The 20,491-nt window shown below is 45.1% G+C and overlaps 1 protein-coding gene and 1 long non-coding RNA gene across 4 annotated transcripts in view; one reads left to right on the top strand and one right to left on the bottom strand.

Annotated features, from left to right (window-relative positions):
* The window catches only part of CACNG7 (calcium voltage-gated channel auxiliary subunit gamma 7), a 44,011-nt gene extending 35,711 nt beyond the window's left edge, over positions 1–8,300 (top strand). For 2 of the 3 annotated variants that reach the window (XM_082197095.1, XM_082197096.1), the window contains one exon: positions 1,999–8,300. In XM_082197095.1, coding sequence (XP_082053221.1) covers positions 1,999–2,256 — 258 coding nt within the window. In that variant the 3' untranslated portion in view covers positions 2,257–8,300. The remainder of the gene's footprint in view (positions 1–1,998) is intronic. The other variant, XR_014213220.1, reaches the window with a different exon arrangement.
* A 314-nt stretch (positions 8,301–8,614) lies between these two features.
* LOC309517729 overlaps positions 8,615–20,491 on the bottom strand; it is a 46,417-nt gene continuing 34,540 nt past the window's right edge. Inside the window, exon 3 of the long non-coding RNA XR_014213241.1 lies at positions 8,615–9,045. This is a non-coding gene — a long non-coding RNA (uncharacterized lncRNA). The remainder of the gene's footprint in view (positions 9,046–20,491) is intronic.

Raw genomic sequence — 20,491 nt, 5'->3', positions numbered from 1 at the left:
TTCCCTTGATCCTTTCAGCCAGCCAGACGCACACGCACACACCCAAAACACACACACACCTTCAGTTTTCCCTGCCAACTAATTCAGTATTCTGAAGCTACCGGGGGGGGGGAGGGATTCCCCTTAAGTTCTGTTTGTTTGTTTGTTTGTTTGTTTGTTTGTTTGTTTTCTGTACTTCTACAAATACTGGGCTTTCAAGCATGCTAATACTTCCTTGTAGGGAAGAAAGCGAATGTCTAGATGTTTGGTCCTGGCCTTGAATTGCCCCGATTCAGCCAATTTCAGGCACGGTTGGTTGTCCTCAAAAACCGTGATGGGCAAACAACTCACTCCACAGAGCTCCTGGACCAAACAAGCATAGAACTCCAACTCTCTGCACATTCCTATTGTGCATGAATGATTCTATTTTGTCCTCATAAAGACTGGCACTCACCCCCCAAAAAAAAAACATTGCTAAGAGAAGAAATGTTGGTGCATAAGCTAGCCCTGACTCTCACAGTAATTCAGCAGCAGCACAAGACATTGGGCCAAACTGGACATGACTATGGCTGGGGGAGATATTTGATTCAGTTTGCATTTAAATGTGACTCCACCTAAATTGCGCTTTCAGAAACAGCAACGGCACCGAAACACAGCCAACCAAAATTCGCGCGATTCTGAATTTTGCAGTGCACTTCTCCTGTACAAATAATTTGTACAGGAATGCATTTACTAGGGTAAAGTGTCCATAAAAATGCATATTTTGGTGCAAATAACACACAAAAAAGCATTATATTAGAAAAATTGCTTTGCCAAAACATGTAAATTAGAAGAAAGCCACACTAAAATGTGGATCAATTTTCATGAGGACTTTCTTTCTTTCTTTCTTTCTTTCTTTCTTTCTTTCTTTCTTTCTTAAATGCAAAATGATGAAAAAAGTGAAGAGAAAATAGAATAAAAAAGAAGATAAAACAGTGAATAAAGCCAACCAGGATAGATAAATGAAACCCTCTTATATGAAGGCAGCATATTTCTATGTTCCAGTTGCTGAGGAGTAGCAACAGGGGATAGATATCACCCTCCTCACCTGCTTGTGAGTTTCCTAGTGGCAACTCCTTGGCAGCTGCTGAAAACTTGATCTGATGATATAAGGCAGTTCTTAAAGTTTAATTAGTGGGGTGGGGGACAGGATATTTCAGTGCCGATTTCACAAGCACACATCCTCCAGGCTTGAAGAAGGCTTTGGCATAGTGCCTCTAGTGGCTCCCCTTCTAGGCTACTGGGGCCCCCAATTGGTGCCTGATAATTGCCACTTTAATTTCCCATATTGCTCCCTATCTCTGAGGCACTGTGGAAATTAAAATGGTGGCCATTTGATGCCGAACACAGGGGTTGGGAGTTGAAGGATCTTCAATACACGTTGAACAGAAATCATGAAGGACGTTCTTGGGATGTTTGGCATGAGTCAAACATCTATGGGCTAGGATGATCATGCCCACTTGCAAAAAGCTGAGTATCATCACAGTGACCAACAGAATGCTTTACGGCCTTAAGTCTACAAAAGCTTCAGAGTTACTTGTGCATGTGCGCATTCCAGAGCATGACTCCTCATGCCCTGAAGGCATCCTTGAGTGGGATGAAACTGGATGCAGTGAGCCACAGGTGAGCTACAACGAGCGACACGAGTTACAGACATAACACATACACAAACATTTATTTGTTTATTACACTGTGCCCCACTTTTCATCCAAGGAAGTCAAGGTGGCCTGCATGGTTCTCCCTCTTCCCATATTATCTTCACAGCCTTGTGGTGGTAGGTTAGGCTGAGAGACTGTGGTTGCCCCAAGTCCACCCAACAGGCTTCCCTGCGAGGATTTGCGCCCTGGCCTCCCAATACTTAGCCAAGCACTGCAACTGCTACACCACAACATACTGGCACCACAACTTGTGAGACCATATGGTTGCATCTAAGGGGTATGTCTTGTTCTTGATCTTTCCCTCTGTAACGGCTCTTTGCAGGGCGCAGGGGTGATGTCTGTCTACCTCTTCACCAAGCGCTACGCTGAGGAGGAAATGTACCGCCCTCACCCAGCCTTCTACCGGCCACGCCTGAGCGACTGCTCCGACTACTCCGGCCAGTTCTTGCACCCCGAAGTGTGGCACCGTGGACGTAGCCCCTCCGACATCTCCAGCGACGTTTCCATCCAGATGACTCAGAACTACCCACCAGCCATCAAGTACCCTGAACATATGCACATATCCACCTCACCTTGCTAGACGCACCAGAGAACGAGCTGGACAAGGAAGCCAGCTTTCGCTTGCAGACTATATCGTTCTACCCCAACCTGCCTAGGAGACTCCCCTACCAGTGTGGGTTGTCTTCCCCTCTCTAAAGACTCTTTACCACCTACTCTGCTAGAAATGTCCTCTCTCTCTCTCTCTCTCTCTCTCTCTCTCTCTCTCTCTCGTGGGAACTATTCAACCAACTTTTGAGATTGCCAGTGCCCCCCTCACCACCCCTTCCGCCCTCTTGGAAACTGTCCTTATTTCCTTGCTTCCCTGGGAAACTACCAATTTGAAAAGCCCACCCCTCGAAACTCGAAGTCACGCATACACCCTGTTCATTCTCCACAGAGCAGCGGAAACTAAGGATATATCTCCCAGTTCAGTTCTGCTGCCTCAGAATACTTCTCCTTTCACTCAGGTGGTTGGAAACCTTAGTGGGAAATGACTCGTGAAGCATGTTCCCCTCAACCTTCTCCCTGAAGAGGTTTCGACAGCAAGCAGGTTCAAAACCATCTGCATTTTTCAGATCTTGTGAGAGGAACATGCCCAGAAGCCGTTTTCTCCCATCAATCCAATTCCTGAAAGGAGAGGGCTCATTGCCAACATCTCCCTCTGACAAAACAACAACGAAGAAACAAAACTAGCTTGACAAGAAGTAATTGCTTTACCATTGTCATCATTCTCTAGTTTCCTGACCATAAACGACATCTCCTTGACATTTTTACCTCCATCCTTCAAAGGCCCTAATTATTCAGGCTTATCCACCTGACAACAGCCATCCATCCATCCCAGCTTCTTAGGTGATGACAGGAAATACATTAGACTGCCATCTTGGTTCAACCAAAAATGACCAGGTAAAATGTAGTGCTATATTTTCCATTCCCCTTTTCATCGTGCCGGTTTGTGACATAGCTCTACAAATACTGCTATGTTTATTTGTCTCAAAACAACTAGCCCTGAGAGGAATACTCTATTCAGTTTATTTCTACCAATATCTCAATCTCAGTCAACCAAATTATAGCATGAAACTGTTCCCTTGCCGTTCTTCTTTGCCCTAAATGTCCTCTTCCCTCCCCAGCACGCACACACAAACCTGCTCCCACTGTGCCTCATTCTTGCCTTCTAGGTTCTTACAGGAAATGACTAATCATCATTTTTGTATGCCCACAAATGACCAGCTTGGGCATCAATCCTGTAGGTTTCATTATTCTCTCAGGCACTTCCCCTTGGAACACAACAGCAAAGTACTGCACCACCATTTGGGGTTGGCTAAAATAAGGCCTTTTCCTGTCAGGAAATGTGCACGCCCCCACTCCCGTTTCTGTTCTTATTGTTGAAGAAAATAGTCTGACATCTGAATTTTCTTCCAAGATCTCATACCATTTGCTTTCTTCCTGGCTCCACCTCCTGGCTCTTCCACCACCTTTATTTTTGTCAGCGTTTTAGAGGAGAACCCAATGTATGATCTGAAAAGACCTTTTTAAAAAAAAAAAAATGGTGCCCCTACAAATGAGACAACTAAAACACAATTGTGGAGGGGTGAGGAAATAACTGTGTCTTCCAGCCAACAATGCCTCAAAGATTCCCACCCCATCATTCAGTTGTCCATCAGCAAGGGGCCACGGCCATGTCATCGTGGTGCAAATGGAAACTCTTAAGAACTCTTTTTTAAGCATGTCATGATGATGCCACCTGGGGTTTATGAGGCTAAAGACTCAAGGGGAAAGGAAGAGAGAAAGAGAGAGAGGGAGAGAGAATTTATTATCCAGCTGTCAATCATCCACCACACTAGGGAGTAAAGTTTGAACCCCTGTTTCCTTTCCTTTCCTATATTTCTCACTCTTGGTTTTCCTTTGTTTTGACTTAACCTCTTATATTTTCTGCATCAGTTTCTTCTCGTCTTACTTTTATTTTTGTTTCATTTGCGTAACAGTTTCCCCCCCATTTCCTCACTCACTCGTGTGTGAGGTTTTTTCTCCCTTTCTGCACCCCTCTTAATTTTTTTCCTTTCACAACATTTCACCTTCTTGGGCTTTCTGAATTATTATTTTTGGATTGCTAAACACACACAATCATTTTCTAAGGACTCCGTGTGCATAATTCTCTGGTTTTCCTTCCTTGCCTCTGCTTCTTCCTTTTCCCCGCCCATCTCATTTAATTCCTCTTAACATTTCATGCATTCCCCACCCCCCCTTTCATTTTGAAACTGTCTCTTTCCTTTCCAGTTCCTCTCTCTATAATACTCCACTGCGCCTTTGCAACTCCAGCTCCTGCATATGGATACTCTGTGGTTCAACCAAAGAGGGAAGATGGTGCAGGGAAAAAAGGAGCCTGAGATTAATTTTGAGTAGAAGAGGGATGCTGACAGGACACACACAAAAATGGTGGGAGTGGGGGAGGGAAGGGAGCTGCTGAAGAGGGAAACCTGAACGGAAGGAGTATGGGAATGGGGAGGGAAATAAAAAGGGGGGGTGCATGTGGTGGAAAAATTGTAAGAGGAAAATGGCAATGAAAAAAGGGATATTACTGGATGTAAGATTGAATAGAAAGAGAAGGCTTGAGGGGAAAATCTTGTGGTGTTTCTGGCTGCTCAGCTCAAACTATTTTCGCTCTCCCTGTAAAATTTAATCCTGCTTTACCCCCCGCCCCCAGTTTCGCTTCAGCTACAGGAAAAGGCTGTTGCTCAGTGCGGTAAATGAGCCTATTTTTCAGGCAGAAGACAGCAGTATCAGTCTATGGGCGTAGCCAAGGGGAGGCAGGGGGAGCAGCTGCCCTCCATCAAGTAAAACAATAGAAGTACTTAACTGACCAATCACATTGGTCCTTCCCCCCCCCCAACAAAAGTTCTGCCCACTCCCTAACAAAGTCCTCCCCCCCCCAAAAAAAATGCTGGCTACGCCCATGTATCAGTCCCTGGTAGGACTGGAAGTCTTCCTGCCTGAAATCCTGTTGCCAGTTGATGCAGGGCATCGGTCTTCAAGCGATGGGTTGGGCACCCACTACAGAAACACAAGCTGATCTAAAGTGGGTTGAAACTTTGGCATGACTGCCATACAAATATATGGTAAAAAAGAAGAAGAAGAAACTGGGCCTCCCCAAATCCATGTTTGGTTGAAAGATGGGTCCTAAGTTTGAAAAAGCTGGAGGCTACTGGTATACTGACCTAGATGGACCAAAGATCTAACTTGAGCTAAGGAAGAATTCGTGTTTTCTCCCTCTCTTTCTCTCTGCCTATCACCAGCCTCTTTTCCTGTCACACAGTAGTAAATTGAGTGATGGGGGAGGACTTCCGCTCCTGTCCTTTGCAGGGAAAAAGGTGGGGCAGGAAATGACATTCTTGTTAGACTGGGCTAGTCCCACCCGTTTCCCCTAGGGCATTCAAAGGTTTAAGGAAGGGCATTATGTGAGGCACAACGGGAAAAAGTTTCACTGTGTTTGCAGGCAACATTGCAATATGGCTTCCTGTGAAGAGGCTTCATGCCAATGCATGGATTTCCTCATGGCACTGCCCCCCCCCCCCAGTCTTCCCAATCTGAAGCAAGTTTTAGCACCCACTATGTCAGAATTCCCTTGAGCAAAAGATGAATTATATCCTTGGATGCTATAAATGCAATCACAACATGGACCCATCTTACACAGAGGGAAGAGAAGGCAGCAAGGACTTTTGAAGGGTAAGGAGCAGATGCTTGTTTGACTGCTCTCGTGCCATAGCTATGAAAAGGGATGAGAAGAAAGATACTGCTGAATCAGCTAGAGAGAGAGAGAGAGAGAGAGAGAGAGAGAGAGAGTGTGTTCTGATTCTCTTTTTCCGCATGTCCCCCCCTCCTCCCACTGCAGAGTCAGCACCAGCTGCAGTTAAGTTCACCTTCATGCATTGCTTAAGAAATCAGAACCCAGCACTGGTTTCTGATTTTCCTGCTATTTGTCAAGTGGCCTATCTACAGCATCACCATATTTGCACTCCACCCCATCTATTCTTTCAGGGGTCCACAATCATCACCTACTGCAAGAGAGCGCCCCCTGTTTCAGTGAGTAGCCCTTCACTTCTGGGAGTTGTTTCTGTGCCAAAGGAGAGTTAGGGATGAGGTGTCGTCTCCAAGCCAGAAGGCTGTGGAAGGAAGTGGTACATCACAGCACTGTATGCAATCCTACAAATTAATGCTTTACAAATAACATGTTTCTGGTCCACTTGACCTCATCGAGCTAAGGAAACATTGTAGTGACAGATAGCCTACACTTCTGTTTCCCATTTGGTTGGTGCCTGTTTGGTGGAAGGGCCACTGTGGAGGTAGAGGGAGCTCTATTTGGGGTGTAGGGTCTCACTCTCTCTGACCACCCTAACAGAACCATAGAATCATAGAGTTGGAAGAGAACCCCTGGGGTCATCTAGATCAACTAGTTGTTATGCAGGAATCTCAACTAAAGCATCCATGACAGATGTTGTTGTTGTTGTTTAATCGTTTAGTCGTGTCCGACTCTTCATGACCCCATGGACCAGAGCACGCCAGGCACTCCTGTCTTCCACTGCCTCCCGCAGTTTAGTCAAACTCATGCTGGTAGCTTCAATAACACTATCCAACCATCTCGTCCTCTGTCGTCCCCTTCTCCTTGTGCCCTCCATCTTTCCCAACATCAGGGTCTTTTCCAGGGAGTCTTCTCTTCTCATGAGGTGGCCAAAGTATTGGAGCCTCAGCTCATCTGTCCTTCCAGTGAGCACTCAGGGCTGATTTCCTTAAGAATGGATAGGTTTGATCTTCTTGCAGTCCATGGGACTCTCAAGAGTCTCCTCCAGCACCATAATTCTGCTTAAAAACCTCCAAGGAAGACACCAGGTGTGTTCTGACCAAGTCAGAACAGAGCACAACTATTACTTCCCTTGATCAGGACACCATAGTTCTGTTGCTGCAGCCTAGAATAGCATTAACTTTTTTTTTGCTGCTGTATTATACTACTGACTCATGTTAAGCTTGTCGTCCACTAAGACCCCAAGCTCATTTCACATGTACTACTGGCTAGTCAGGTGTCCCCCATCTTATATTGGTGCAGCTGGTTTTTCCTGCCTAAGTGTACAACCTGGCCTTCGTCCCTGCTGAAGTTCATTTTGTTAGTTTTGGCCCAGTTCTCCAATCTGTTAAGGTCACCTTGAATCCCGATTCTGTCTTCTGCAGCATTGGCTACTGCTTCCAGTTTGGTATCATCTGCAAATTTGATGAGCCTCCCCTCAATTCCTCCACCCAAGTTGTTTATAAAGAGGTTGAGCAACAATAGGCCCTGGACAGAACCCTCTGGCACTCCACTGGTCACTTTTTCCAGGTTGATCAGGAACCATTAATAAGCACTCTTTGGGTTCTGTTAGTAAACCAGCTACAAATCCACCTAGTATTTACCTCGTCCAGCCCACATTTTACCAGCTTCTCTGCAAGAATATCATGGGGGACTTTGCCAAAAGCCTTACTGAAATCAAGCTAAACTACATCCACAGCATTCCCCTGATCTACCAGACTTGTAACTCCATCAAAAAAAGAAAGAAGTGAGATTCATCTTGCATGACCTGTTTTTGAGAAACCCATGCTGAGTCTTAGTAATGACAGCATCTTTTTCTAAGTGCTCACAGACCAACTGTTTCTTCCCTGGTACTGATGTCAAGTTACCTGGGTCGGTAGTTACCTGTGTCTTCTTTTCCCCCCTTTTTGAAGATAGGTACAACATTTGGCCACTTCCAGTCTGCAGTTGGGTTGTACCAATCATAGCCCTAAATCTATAATTTGCAAATTAGGGGGAGGGAAGAGAAGGCACTCACTCCTCAACCTTCCATTAATCCCATAATAAGTCCCACCCCATTATTTCCAGTTGTCCAATGCACTCAATCATTGCTGCCCTTGTCAAGCTATATTGAGTTTGGGAACCTGTGTTTCATCTGTTGTTGTTGTTGGGATATTTATTTATTTATTTATTTGCCGGTATTTATTTATTTATTTGCAGGGGGAGGGAAGCTCTGGAAATGCAAGCAGTTGCTCAGAAAGCAGATGGGTGCAACTTTCTTTTTTTTTTTTTTATGCGTAATTTTTATTGGTTTTTCAAAAGTTACAATACATAACAAACTTTATCCAGACTCATATCCATTCACTTAAAGAAAATAAGTTGACTTCCTTCAGTCGTTCCACGAATCGTCCAAAATAACATTAAATCAACCAATCCGCATTTCTAAGTTTGTAAAGCCATAAGTCATTCTCATCTATCTATTTTCTTTTAGCTTTACCCTTTACCTCTTACAGAGCTAGATGGGTGCAACTTTCAGGACTGCTGACACTCATGTCCCTCCCTACTAGGGCCTCAGGTTTTTTTAAAAAAATAACTGGACTGTTGTGAGCCAAGCTTCCATAGCAATACCAGATCAGGGAGGTGGTGGGTCCATAAATGTAGAGATTTAACAAAAATGGCAACTCAGAATGCAGGAAGGAAAGAATACAAAGGATGGCTTCTGATTCCAAAGTGCAAATAAAGAGAGGAAAGCAGAGTGTGTGGCTCAGAGGTTCGGTCAGGTCAGCAGCAATAGCCATTGCCAAGCAGCAACATAGGTGCAGTGATGATGGCTTCTTGTAGGGGGACAGCTTTGCAGCTAATGGTTGTAGGGTGTCAGTCTCCTTTTTTTGGAAAATAGATTTGATAGGCATGGAAACCTCCTTGGAAATCTGCTTGACATAGGACCTGCAATTTTTCCTTTGCAACTGGGCATCTAGTCTCCGTGGGGCTGGGGCTGTGCAATAAATAAATAATTGCCTGAAATGGGAGGCAGAGAGAGAGAGACGGGGTGTGAAGAATTTACAGAGGTCATGGGGCAACTGCAAGCAAAGTTGCCAACTTTCCACGTGGTCACTGTAGTAGTGCTTTTAACAGCAGTTTGATATACAGACTTCAGCAGGTGATGGTGTCAGTCTCCAGGTTTTGAAAAGCATTATTTGCTCATTTTTGCAAGTCAGGTTGATGCTCAAGGCATGAGAGCAAGCCAGCCAATGGTGCAGCAAGGTTGTAGACAGGAAAACAAAGCAGGCCCAGGCTGGCTTATGGGCCCTCAGGTTTCCTGACATAGGTCACCATCAGACAAAGCAGATATTGAACCATCCTCTTGGTTTGTTTTCACAAAATTTGTGCAGAGGTTCTATGACGTCGCCATCAAGTTGTTACCCTGGTCTTCCCATTGCAGTTTTCCACCACTGCTCTTACAATTCAGAAACAAATGTAATGAATGCAACACTCACCAACTTAACTTCTTACTGCTCAACCCTATGCATGTTTCCTCAAAAGTAAGTCCCACTAAGTTCATTTGGAATTACTTCCCTAGTAAGTAGGCTTAGGATTTAAGCCCATTGCACTCAATTAGACTTATTTCTGAGCAGACTTCTAACATTATTATTATTATTATTATTATTATTATTATTATTATTATTATTATTCCGCCCTTCATCAGAAGATGGCAGGGTGGTTCACAACATAAAAATACAAGATGAGAACAGAAATTACATTTAAAAAAACCAAGACAGACTGATAACCCTCCCTCCCACAAACACATTTAAAAGGACACAGAAAGTTAATCAGCCCAAGACTTGGTTAACAGAACTGTACTATAAATCAAATCAGAATAAATGTGCATATAAGGTGGGGGTGGGGAATGGGCTGCATCCAATTAGTCATATTCAGAGATGACCCACTGAAATTAATGGGCATTACTAACGTAGGTCCATTAAGTTCAGTGGGTTTACTCTGACTAGAACCCAGTTGGATACAGCCTAATACAAACTTTGTTTTTACATGATGTTAATCAGGGGCAGCTTTTTTTAGTCAATCAAAATGTTTTAATTGAGTTTACCTGATTGATTGATTGATTGATTGAGCATTGCAGCCCTAGTTATAAGCATGTTATTTAAAAGTAACACACTTGAATTTATGGAGTAGGGAGTAGTGTTCCCTACCCCTCCTCCCAAAGTATTATTTGATACAATATCCCCCATTCAGGATGCTCAATTTTCTAAAGGGTTATGGTGGCTGTTGTTTTTAATGCTACCAATCATACATCTCAAGACGATTCACAAAAAGCAAACCCATTTAGCAGAACCACGACAACATACAGAATCCATACATGAGCAGTTTGAACGCAGGATCATGTTACAGCAAGGAAAACTGAAGCACAATCCAATGTATGTTTACCCGGAAGAAAGTCTCACTATGTTCAGTGAGGGCATACCCCCAGGTATGTCTGCATTGGATTACAGCATAAGGCATGTTTTGTTTTGTTTTGTTTTGTTTTTTAAAGTATTGCAGGGTGTGTGTGGACTTCTCACACATCAAGAAAGTGCCAGTGGACTAGGAATCATGGCCCCAGCAACTATTGCTGCTTTCTGCATGGGCAACCACCTGTGTCTTCATCCATTGCAGTACAAGAGGCAAAACGCTCCAGCAGGAGACCCTGTCCCTAGAGATGCAGCAATGCGGGGGAAACTTCAGCTATGCATTTCTTGAGTGTCACGAAGCTCTTAAAGACACAGGAGTTTGTCCATTAAAATTAAGGCAACTGTCAGCTTCTCGGTAATCTCTATCCCACTTTACATGAATTTCACACGGACGGCTGAGATGATCGCCTACGGTGAAGTTGTTCGCTCCACACTGCAAAATCACCTTTGCATCATTCAGACAACACACACTTTATTTATTATAAAGGATTTATACGTCACCTTTCTGATACCGATGTATCAGGCGGCATCACTTGAGTTCTTTTGACAGGTAACTCAACCACCCACCCACCCCACCCTGATTGAATGTGTGTACCAAATCCATTGGGGGGATAAACATTGCTCTGAGATGATAGGAAAGGTGTATCAATCTTGTCTGGTATCGAATGGCTCATTCACACAGGCAAGTGAACCCTTGCAGTCATCAAAGGATAGACTTGCCCTCTACACCTCTCCATCAATCCAAGTTGATCTGTGTTCCTCTCCCTGCGAGCTGAGGTTGTTCTTGGGGAGGAAGGGAAACCATAGAGAAAATGTAGCAAATTCCCTTTAGGTAAGGTTGGTGGGCCTGCCTCTGAGAGGCTTTCTGTGCCTTTAAGAGTAGAAAAAGCCACACCCGGGAAGAATTTCTCTCCCATGCAAGCCTTGAAGGTACAAGGGGATTCTGAGTCTAGATCTGGCAGCTCTGCATTTGGGGCTCTCTGTTGAACAAACAGTCATGCTAGAAACCAGAAAGAGTTGAGAGAAGCGAGGGAAAACGTTTTGCTTTTACCGTTTTAAGTAATCTGCCATCTTTGGGGAGGGCAGAGCTTTCTCCTGTGGCTTTCACAGGTGCATGAGGACAAACAAAAACTCAACAGGTGAAGCCTTCGCCATCACTGTGAAAAGCTGCACCTGTTCAACTTCCACCCACCGCGGAGTGGTTAGAAGTGCAAGAGCCCCACAGGAGAGGGGGCGAGGGGTGGCATATTTAATAGTGCCGTGATGAATTTTGGTACTGAAAGCATTAAAACATCTCTAAGCCTTGCTTCCTTCCCCCCTGTGCATGGATACAAACAACCCTTGGGATGGAAGAAGTCATATAAGGGCTAAAAGCCATCTTGTACATTTACACAGACTAAGGAGAATGGGAACAGGGGCATTTTGTCAGCAGCATTAAAGCTAGAAGAAGCGTTTTGGAATAAACAGACGTATATCGATATGTGTGGCACACTCAAAGGCAAAGTGTTAGTTTTTATACCAATTAAATCATTTCCTTTCCCTCTTGTGAAAGCTCTCTGCCGCACCTGGGCAGAGGAAGTGGAAATATTCTGGTGGTGCTTACAAGACTTAAATTTGCACACACAGAGAGACATCTTGGAAGCAGCTGAGTATTTTATTCTCTATAAGCGTCTAAGGTTAAATATGGAATGCAACTTTTGGAACACGGGGAGGAGAGTGCCTGCCACGGTGAGAAAAGTGGATCCTGTGGTCATGGAGGCAGAATTGATGCAGCTGGTCTGGAGAGGTGGCACTGATTCTATTTTCTTAGGCTGCATCCTAGAATTTTGGGGTGAATGGGGTTGGGGGGAAGGGGAACCTAAGGGGAGGGGGAGGGGATTAATTAACCAACAAAGGAACCTTTTTTAAAAAAAAGAAAAAAAATAATTAATTACAAGAAAATTGTTATTAATGGTTATTAATTATTATTATTATTATTATTATTATTATGGTTAATAAAAATGTCCCGACCCCAGTCCTCCTTGCTATGGAGGAGGGACTGGGCCAAAAAAACAATCCATTATTTACTCTGTAATATAATGTAAATAAAACTTCAATAAACTTTATTTCAAACAAAAATATCTCTTCTTCATGACCATAGAAACAGAGTTCCCTGTGAGATAGGATCTAGATAGATTGATAGGTATCAGAGTATCGATTAGGCTACTAAAAAACTCATATTATGAGCTGCAATGATTCCTTCCTCACCAGGCAGGGATGGGACTCTGGGAGAGACTGCCTGAATTCCTTGAGAGCCACTGCCACTTTGCATAGACACTTCTGAGCTAAATGGACCAGTAGTTCGATTCATTAAAACGTAGCTTCCTTTCCAGCTGTAAGAGGGGGATCACTCTGTGTGTGCTCAGAGGCACTATCATCTTTATTATTATCGCTTCGCACGTTTTAGGGCTGAGGTGGAAGGACCCCCTGGCTGTCTGAGAAAAGGGAACAATAAAGTGATGGGTATTGTGATGGAGCGACAGGATCCAAGCTGGGATAGCTCAGTCGGTAAAGCATGAGACTCTTAATTTCAAGGTTGTGGGTTCAAGCCTCATGTTGGGCAAAAGGTTCCAGCATTGCAGGGGGTTGGACTAGGTGACCCTGGTGGCCCTTCCAACTCTACAGCTCTATGATCTCCAGAGTGCAAGAAGGTTCAAGGAGCCAGTGTAGTGTAGTGGTTAGAGTAGACTAGAGACCAGAGTTCAAATCTCCACTCAGCCGTGAAGCCCACTGGCACCTGAGTGAAGATGGACCAGAGGACAAGGCTGGAAGGCAGGAGAACTCTGGATCTTTCCCCATTCCTTATGGGTGCATTTCCCTGTGACTCCATTTCCCTAGTCTCCATCAGGAACCAACAATGTCAATATAAGAGAGCTAATGGGCTACACTAACCTGAGAAAGGAAGGGAAGGCCTAGCGATAAGAGCACCCTCCTCCTCCTGGCAAATACGGAATGGGTTAATGGTCACCATGGCAATGAGCTGGGAATATGGTACCTTGGATGCACACGTGGCAACGGAGGAACTGGCAGAAACTGTGCCGCATAGAGAAGACGGGAGGGGGGAATGGAGGGGGATTGTGGAATCAGGAAGGATGCAATGAATGTGGAATGTGCAGGGAGAGATCAGGGAGAGTGAGGATTCACTTTGATGAGGGAAGAGAGCAGAAGAGAAATAATAGGAGGAGGAAATACAGGAGCAGCTGGTGCAGGCAGCTGAATAAAGCAAATGTGTTTGGAGGAGTGTGAGATTTTGGGGTACAGGATCAGTGGCGGCGGGGAGAGTTCTGGAGAAGGGGAAAGAGATGAAAAGAAAAGGCTAGGAGGAGGTGGGTAGATTGCGGGAACAACGACTGCAGCTAATAGGAGGAGGAAATCAAATGCAGAGGGGGGCGTGGAGAAAAGGGAAAGGAGGAAAAACAAGCTGGGGCTGCAGAAAAGGGGAAAAAATGCGGCAAGAGGAATAGGAGGAACACGGGGTGGGGGAGAGAAGTCTGGGAGACCAAAAGGAGTGGGGGCAGGAGGGAATGATGGGGATGGTTGCATCAAAAGCATCCAGGGTTCTGCAGGGGGGGAGATTTTTGGCAGTGAATGTGGGGGAAATGGATCAGAGGAGCAAGGAAGGAGAACCTCTGCTGGGATGGGAGGGGGGATCAATTAAACAGGAACTGAGGAAAAAAGAGCACGAGTCTAGTTAGCAATATTTTTTGCTGGAGGGAGTGATAGAATCTAGGCAGAATTGACTACAGAGAAGTAGGGAGGGTGGGAGAGCAGATACGGGGGAAGACATTAGGGCGACAGGATGTGGGGGAGGAAATTAGAGGAAGAAAGGGAAGAGGAGGAGGAGGGCGAAGAGAAGAATAAATCTCCTGTCTGAGAGATTGGAGGTGGGGAGGAAGACTGAGTGGGTGCAGGTGGAAGGGAAGTCACGGAACAAAGAAGGGATAAGGTTGGGGTTGCGGGAAGGCCACTAGTGGAAGATGTGTGACCGAAGGGAGCTACTGGTAGGGATGCAGGAGAAATCAGATTCAGTTACCACTTAAAAGCAAACTTACTTAATTTGCTATTTCTGAACAATACGTGAAACAAAACTAAGCCACCCATCAAAATCCACACTCCTCTGAATTTTGCAAAACAGCTCTCCATAGAAGTAACGTGCACATAGGCTATGGCCTAGGGTCCAAATGTGCTTATAAATGCATGTATTAGTGAAAGCAACCTACAAAAATGCATGATGTTAGGGGAAATTGCTTTGCAAACAATGGGTATACCAGGCAAAATTGCATACAGAAAGATGCACATTAGGACAATTCACACTGAGAAGTTGATGAATTTTTATGAGGACTCTGAAAGGGGGGGTGGGACACAGAAATTTAGAGAACAGAACTTAAGACTGGAAAACTTGTCATGGTGCAAAGGCAGTTAATACCTTTTTTGTTTTACAAAATTTGTATACTGGTTAATCACAGTTGTCTCTAAGCAGTGTACAGGAGACCCGATGCAATAAGACTAAAAATGAGTTACAACCCTAAAATCAGAATTCAATTTAAAAGTTTGTCTTCAATATGTGCCAGAAGTTCAACAGGGAGGTGGACATAAGAAGAACCCTAATGGATCAGGCCAATGGCCCATCTAAGTCCAGCATCCTGCGCTCACAGTGGCCAACCAGATGCCTGTGGAAAGCCCACAAGCAGGATATAAATGCAACAGGGCATTATTCCCCCTTGCAATTCCCAGAAACTGGTGTTCCGAGGCATGCCACATCCAACAATGAATTTCAAAAGAAGGCAGTGGTTTGTAGTCATGTGCTGAGGAGTTGTTGTTGTGTGTTTTACCACTTAGCTACTATCAGCCAAGAAGCTGGAGAAGCAAGACCATGGTAAACATGTTCTAATGTTACAGCCGCCCCCCTTCCTGTTTGGTGCTATGCAAATTTACAGGAGCTGAGCATGTGCTTTCGAACTGCTAACCTAGCAGTTCGAAAGCACATCAAAGTGCAAGTAGATAAATAGGTACCGCTCCAGCGGGAAGGTAAACGGCGTTTCCGTGCGCTGCTCTGGTTCACCAGAAGCGGCTTAGTCATGCTGGCCACATGACCCGGAAGCTGTATGCCGGCTCCCTCGGCCAATAAAGCGAGATGAGCGCCGCAACCCCAGTCGGTCACGACTGGACCTAATGGTCAGGGGTCCCTTTACCTTTACCTTTATGACCTACGATGTAAATAGATGACTGTAATTGCTCAGTGAGAAATGGAAGCATACAGTGGATGCAGAGTTGAGGAAATAGGATGGAGAATGCTCCCAGTATGGAAGCTTGGGAAAGGTTCCACAGCGAAATTAAAGGGATGCAAAGAAGAATCGAGAAAAGTGGAGGTTCACTGGATGTGTGAGTCTGCCTGCGGAACAGGAAGAGCTGTTGAAGAAATGCAAGAAAAGAAAGAGATCAGAATCATGGAGGCACTATTGGGTCAAAAGGATTAAAATGGTTCATAGCTCACATTTTGCAGAAGGACCCTCACAACAGTTTTATCTCCACTACAAACTTACATTGGCTTTTAATTTCCAAGAAACCCAGGAACTGAAGTTTGGTGATGATGCTGAGATCAACACATGGAATTACAATTCCGAGAATTTCTTACGCTTTTCCTAGAGGAAGAGGAAATAACATAAATCAAGATAAGAGTGGAGTCCTATGCACACTTATCTAAGAGAAAACCTCGCAGAACAAAGTGGGATCTCCTTCTGAGTAAAGATCACACTGCATGGTCACCCCCAAACTGTCACTATCTTGATGGAGGGATTCAGCTGCATACCAAAAAGTTAGGTTTGCCCAAATAAAGTGGATTTTGGAATAACAAATCCACTTTTTAAAAAATCTAATATTTTGCAGTTAGGAAAGTGACAGAGAAATGCGCTAAAAAGCGTGGGTTAATGATTGATGGAACGGAAGGAATGCAACCTCTGTGCAAATAAATCAGAATGAATGTCTGTTGTTGACTATCCTCCCCACAAATAAATCAGAACAAATGCTCATTGAAGACAGGACATACTGGGTATGCTTTGTGCAAGCAAATTAGGATGGATGCTCGATAAATAGGCCATCTGGAGGAGCTTCATATCTATAGTGTATGTATACTTTTGATGCTTCCAGGCAACCTGTATATTGGACATTCATCCTCATTTGTTTGCATGAAGTTGGAGGGGGCAGCAATATGACTCTGGTGGTTGGTTGAGCATTCGTTGGGCTTCCCCTATTCAGTAGCTTTATCTTGTTCAGAGGCTAGCATCACAATAATCTCACTAGGGTGGAACCCCGGAGAGCCCATCAAAGCTGGCAACTCATCATTTGTATTTGAGGAGCTCAGTCCATAAGAATAGAATAGGATCAAGTCTGTGCCTATGTACATAGATTTCCTTTTTGTTGTCATGAGTTATTATTTCTTACAAGGGCCGCTATCCCAGCAGACAATGCCAAACTTTCACAAGACTGACAGGCGACGGATGGTGCATTCAGGGGTTTGACTGAATGAATTGACTTGTCCTCTATTGACATGTTTTGTGATCCACATTGCCATCAACCCCTGTTGCTTTGACGCAGCGTTGTCAGAGAGGGAAATGTGCCGTTCCCAGACTGATGAGCTCTGACATTCAAAACAGGTTGTGGGGCTGAACCCTCGCTCAAATAAAGCCGAGGAGGAGAGAAGACAGGGAGTTCTTCACAACAATCTCAGAATCACCCCCCCCCCTCCACTCCTCCTGCAAGCCTAGACTTCTGGGTGGGAGAGAGGTGGAGTTGTGAGCACTGGCATCTGCTGTACAGAGAGATACAGCATTCTGCATTGGCATGGCAACCGGGGCAGGGAGGGGGAGAAGGGAGGCAGCAGCTTCCCGGCTGTGTCTGGAGCTCACAATCAGCAGCAGCATATGCCAAAAGAACAGGGGCAATCCACACTGTGCAGCAGTGTGCGCTGTGTGCAACCCTGGATAGTTCTAAGTTATGCCGAGGGGACACCAGTGCTATGCAATGCGGCAGCAAGGCTGTGCACAACTTCAGTGCACGGTGACGCAAACACAACAGGCAGATAGTCACGCACAACAACAATGCAGTTTGCGTGTGCACACTGCACAGGGATATGCAACAGGCACCATGAACAGTGAGCATAAGGCATGCATAGCCCCCAAGGCCCATGGATTTATGTAGAACAACACAGCCTGATAGATGATGGTGATACATAGCTGACAATAAAACACATAAAAATGCCACTATTCCTAAGTAATTAACAATTCGCAGTGCTACTGCAACGAACAGCACAAAACATATAGTACACACCTGCTTTGCAATACGCTAACACAGTGTTGTGTAATAGCTCACACACTGCAGCACAACAGAGAAGGGAGATGCAGTAACCTGTGGCAATGACATTTATCACAGGTATACAACCATATACTCTGTACAAATGTTAATACATATTGCACGGCACAATGTAAGGATGCATTATGTGCAACAGTACGCATCAAAACACCACAGAACAACACACATAACCAACTATAATCAGGACACTGTGATGATGACTTGCATTGGTCACTCAGATTAATCACCCAGTTCCTGGCTTTTGTCTCTTTGTCACAATCTAGCATGACCAAAGCAGGGAAGGCAGGGTGGTCATGTGCTGAGAGAAGCTCCAGCCACAGATTCTGCTGCTAGGTGGATTCCACCTGACTCCCTCCACCATCATGGTGGACGTGCTAACAATGCACATTGATATGGAAGGGTAACCGATGCCCCAGATGGTATTGGACTGCATCTTCCATCAGCCCCAGCCAGCGATGCAAGTCCCAAACAATGCAAGGTATGGCAGATAAGTATACAATCAATCTACCCTTGATTCCTTCACAAGTTCATCCCTCCCCTCTTTAGAGCCCTCTGTCTTCCTTTTGCTTGTGAAAAGCTCAGTCTAGCATGGTGAGTAGGTGGACCACTGTCACCTGTGGGACCCCTGGGCTCACACAGAGGAGGGGAGCTGGTGAAGCCAAGCCTGGAAAGGACAAGCTCACATTCAAGGGCTGGTGCACTCTGCTGAATCACTGCATATTCCAGCCTCTGTAAAATGTTTTGAGTGTAGTTTACATGGTAACACAGAAAGATGGACACAGGTGAATGCGCTTATGCATATGTAACAGCTCATCCGCTCCTGTCCACTTGCTCTCGTCCCCTGTCCTGAAGCCTTCAGATGACAAATCCAGGGAGACTGTATGCACACGGGGAGGAATGAAATGAGGACTGCAATGACAGGTTCCATTGCAAAACCTGCATATCCAATAGACTGCCAAACCTTGCTCTGGATATTACTGTGACTACATAGAAGGGGACTGAATCGCATGCTCCTCCTTGACCTCTATATGTCTGAAAAAGCCCTCTCATGAAGATGGATCTCTTCATGCCATCAGGATCCCTGAATTGTCAGGGCTCCTGTTCACAGATTGAGCACGCTCCAGATGCCCTGCTCTATCAGGTATTATCAGACAACATGTGGAAGTCAGGAACCCGTGATCCACATAACATCCATACAGGGCATCACAGTAGACCTCACAAGTGTGTACAAACCATAGGCATACGGGGTTTCTGTGCATGACCAGGAACTATTCTGCAGTGCAGCAATACTGCTTGCTTCTTTATTTCTGGGTGCAATTCAAAATATGATTATTATTTGTTAACCCACAGACTCCATTGGGAGTCTTCCCATCCACCAAGACCCACCAAATATTTGGAGAAGGCCCTCCACCAAGAAACCTGCCCACTTTGCAAGATCTCATAGCAGGACCTTCCTAAAAGTGGCTCCTCCATAATTATGCAACACTTTCTTCAATAAGCCCCACCTACTTTAGATGCCTTTAGAAAAGGCTTGGGGAGCCCTTTTAACTCCAAGGGCCTCATTCCCTTCTGGGCAACCTTTGGTGCGGGAGGGGGGGGCGGTCACATGCCAAGTAAAGAAGAGGCATTATCAGAGTTCAATGATAGATTACACCCAGGCAAAAACACCACACTGGGTGACCTTGGCAAGTCACTGCCTCTCAGCCTAAACTACCCCGCAGGGTTGTTGTTCAATGAGGAGGGGAAAACTGAATGTGCCACCTTGAGCTCATGTTATGATGCAGGTAGACTAGACATTTGTGGAACCAGTAAATAAGCAAGATAGACACATACCTTGCATAATGAAAAATCCAGAAACATAAATCACAGCAGGAACTGCTGATTGTTTGTGACTCTACATTGCAGAGTAAATAGCTACTGTGTAGAGCAAGGGTGCTTAACCTGTGCTCCTCACCCCAGATACTCTCATCAGCTCAAGCCATCATAGCCAATAATCACTGGATTATTGGAACTGCAGCTCAGCAACATCTGGTGAACCACACTTCTGGGTGGCTAAATAAATGGAGTTCTGAGGCAGGGAATGCACATGGAGGTTGTGAAGGCATGAGGGCAATATGTACGGGGGACAGTGGAGGCTGGTTCATGAGGGCAACGGAGACATTGCCTCACCAACCTTAGTCTGTTCTCAGGCAACCCCCTCTTCAGAGGCTGGCAGGTTCCTCCCCCTTTTCTCTCAGAATTGCCCCTGTAGATCTCAGCAGGGAAGAGGATGGGTGCAAAACTAGAGTTAGTTGGCTCTGCTAGTCATTGGATTTAGCTCTACCTACTGTTTGGGCTCTCAGTCCCAAAAGGTACCTGCTAGGACTCAGTTTCTCTCAAAGGACCAGTTAAGATGCCTGCACATTTAATCACTCACACAACAAGCGGACGCTTTGGGTTTGGAATGCCTGATGTTAGAGACACAGGTCCAAATCCTCACTCAGTCATGGAACTCCCTCCATGGCCTTGGTCAAGCAATTCCCTCTTACTCTAACCTTCCTTTCAGGACTGTGATGAAGGAAAGAACATCTACAGGTTCTGGCCTTTGAACC

Source organism: Podarcis vaucheri, assembly GCF_965113315.1.
Source record: "Podarcis vaucheri genome assembly, chromosome: 13".
NCBI classification, from domain to species: Eukaryota; Metazoa; Chordata; class Lepidosauria; order Squamata; family Lacertidae; genus Podarcis; species Podarcis vaucheri.
This window is presented reverse-complemented; position numbering and strand designations above follow the sequence as displayed.